Source organism: Oncorhynchus nerka, linkage group LG26, assembly GCF_034236695.1.
Source record: "Oncorhynchus nerka isolate Pitt River linkage group LG26, Oner_Uvic_2.0, whole genome shotgun sequence".
Taxonomy (NCBI): Eukaryota; Metazoa; Chordata; class Actinopteri; order Salmoniformes; family Salmonidae; genus Oncorhynchus; species Oncorhynchus nerka.
Window position 1 is genome coordinate 33,539,052 of NC_088421.1, and position 2,807 is coordinate 33,541,858.

General features: G+C 46.3%; 1 protein-coding gene across 1 annotated transcript in view; it reads left to right on the forward strand.

Annotated features, from left to right (window-relative positions):
• The first annotated feature begins 2,274 nt into the window (after positions 1 to 2,274).
• cacng1b (calcium channel, voltage-dependent, gamma subunit 1b) overlaps positions 2,275 to 2,807 on the forward strand; it is a 92,266-nt gene continuing 91,733 nt past the window's right edge. The window contains exon 1 of the mRNA XM_065011025.1: positions 2,275 to 2,515. Within this exon, the coding sequence (XP_064867097.1) occupies positions 2,275 to 2,515 (241 nt within the window). The remainder of the gene's footprint in view (positions 2,516 to 2,807) is intronic.

Here is a 2,807-nt window from a genome sequence, read left to right on the forward strand (position 1 = left end):
GGAGAGCGCTCAAAAGAGAGAGAGAGAGAAATTGCTAATCTTTCTCTCAAGAAGGGTGGGAGGAGGTTTGGGGTTGGGTTGAGAAAGAGAGAGGTTTCACAGAGAATGAATCCAGGTGAACAAAAGTGCTAATGAACACAAAGGTCTTGATTCAACTCCATGGGCCTTAGTTTGTCTTCCAGTGTTGCTGATTACTGTCCATCTGCTGGTTCAGTAGGCTTCTGATTGTGCTTCTGAAGAGCACGTTAGTTCTATCAGAGTGCATTCTGTTTCTGTAAGTGTGAAACATCATGATTCTCTGCGGCTTTTTAAGCACATACACGTGCATTCGTGCACGCGCACATAAACACACACAATTGCACACACACACACACACCGCAGAGTGTGCCCTTTTCCCCTTTTGTCACATCGTCACCCTCCATTTATTGTGTTAAAACTGCGGGCTGTGAGAGACTTGACACTACAGAAAATGGGCCCTGCCTAAAGTTGGGCACAGTAGTTTATAAAAAGCCCAGACATCTGTATCCTCATGTCTTACACAATGAAATACAGTATTAAAGGTGTCTAATGACGATTCTACTATTTCACATTATGATTCTGTTTCATCCCACACACAACCTCTGAACCCACACACACCCTCTGAACCCACACATACCCTCTGAACCCACACACACCCTGAACCCATACACTCTCTGAACCCACACACCCCCTCTGAACCCACACACACCCTCTGAACCCACACACACCCTCTGAACCCACACACACCCTCTGAACCCACACACACCCTCTGAACCCATACACACCCTCTGAACCCACACACACCCGCTGAACCCACACACACCCGCTGAACCCACACACACCCGCTGAACCCACACACACAAGCTGAACCCACACACACCCACCCCACACTCACTCTCGCAGCACCATGTTGGAGGAGAAGAAGACCAAGGTGAAGATCACGTTCTTTGACCTCCTGGTGGGCATCTCCTGCATGCTGGCTGCCATGGTGACGGACCACTGGACTGTACTGAGCCCACCGTTCGACAAGTTCAACGCCACCTGTGAGACGGCCCACTTTGGCCTCTGGAAGCTCTGCATGAAGACCATCTTCATGGTGGAGGAAGATTTCATCACACATTCTCTCTGATTCTGTTTCATTCATTAAATCCAAGAAAATCCCTTTTTTCACTATTTAGTCTGAGGATTCATTCCATTTATATTCCAGTATAGTATAAATGGTGGATTTAGTAGCATCTTCAAGCAGCTATACATATAGAATAGCAGACACTTAAAACACAACAACCCAAATAATATGAAACAGCAGAGGAACAAGTGGAGACACCTGTTGCTATACAACTACATGCCCTTTCAAGGACTTAACCCATTCATCTGCAGAGTGGATGTACTTGAATAACAAAGGATGTATATCGCTAGACAGTGGATTAAATACAATCCTTTCATGATTCCTTCACTGTCAACTATTAAGGTGTAAATATATATTATCTTTAGTCCTCTGTAGTCCTCTGTTAGATTTAAATATATCCTTCCTTTTCCCGAATTTGGATTGGGTGCAGCAGTCAGGTGGGGCCCCCCGTGTCTCAGGCCCCTCAGTGATTGGTGGAGAAATAGATCAGCTCGTAAAAAAGGAACTCTCCCATGAGCCCCTTAAATGGAGCCAGAGAGCAACAAGACACTTTCTGATAGGTAGAAATAACACGGGAATCTATTAAAAAGAACACGTTCTAAATATTCACATTTGATTTCAAGGGTATCTAAGAACAACAATATCTACAGAATGTGTACAATATTCTGAATCGTCAATGTCGTATGAAAGCTTAAACCAGGTCGAGCCCTCAACCCGTCTGGTTCGATCGTACCCCATCACAGCACCTAACCCCTGACCCCAAGTAGCTCAGACTGGTCAAAGTTGGCAAATATTTCACATCCTTCTTCACAGCAGTGCTGTATAGACTCGGGCTAAACACTGTAAACATGTTCCTGAGAGGGAGAGTAGGAATCTAGGGCACTGTTATCTGGCCCCTTTTCTTCGAGCAGAAGCAGAGATCTGTGGATGGAGAGAGCTGGAGAGAGAAAGAGAGAGAGAGAGAGAGAGAGAGAGAGAGAGAGAGAGAGAGAGAGAGAGGAGATATATGCTTTTTTGAGGCTGCTGGAGAAGACTAATTCTTAATACTTTCTAGGAGCTAGACAATCTCACAGGGACCTTTACTATAATACACAACCACACACACACACTTCATACACTCTCTCAGCACCATGATGGAGGAGAAGAAGACCAAGGTGAAGATCACATTCTTCGTCATCCTGGTGGGCATCTCCTGCATGCTGGCTGCCATGGTGACGGACCACTGGACTGTACTGAGCCCGCCGTTCGACAAGTTCAACGCCACCTGTGAGACGGCCCACTTTGGCCTCTGGAAGCTCTGCATGAAGACCATCTTCATGGTGGAGGAGGACCCTGAGGGCCAGGGCTGTGGCCCCATCAGTCTGCCCGGAGGTAAGGGCTGCTTCTACCCTCCGTCTCTGTTAGGGTCAGGGAGTCTACCCAGAGCTAGGGGTACTGTATATCCTCCAGGTGGTACGCAGGTTGACGTTTATTGGGATGAATCTTGTCCTGGAGGCAGAACTGAGTGATCTCCACTTGTTTGGCCAGCAAGTCAAAATTGGCTATATATTGTAAAAATAATGATTTAAGGTTAGGGTTAGGCATAAGTGTTAGCAGTGTGGTTTAGGTTAGGGTTCAGGTTAGGGTTAGGTTTAAAATTGAATTTATGACTTTGTGGCTGTGC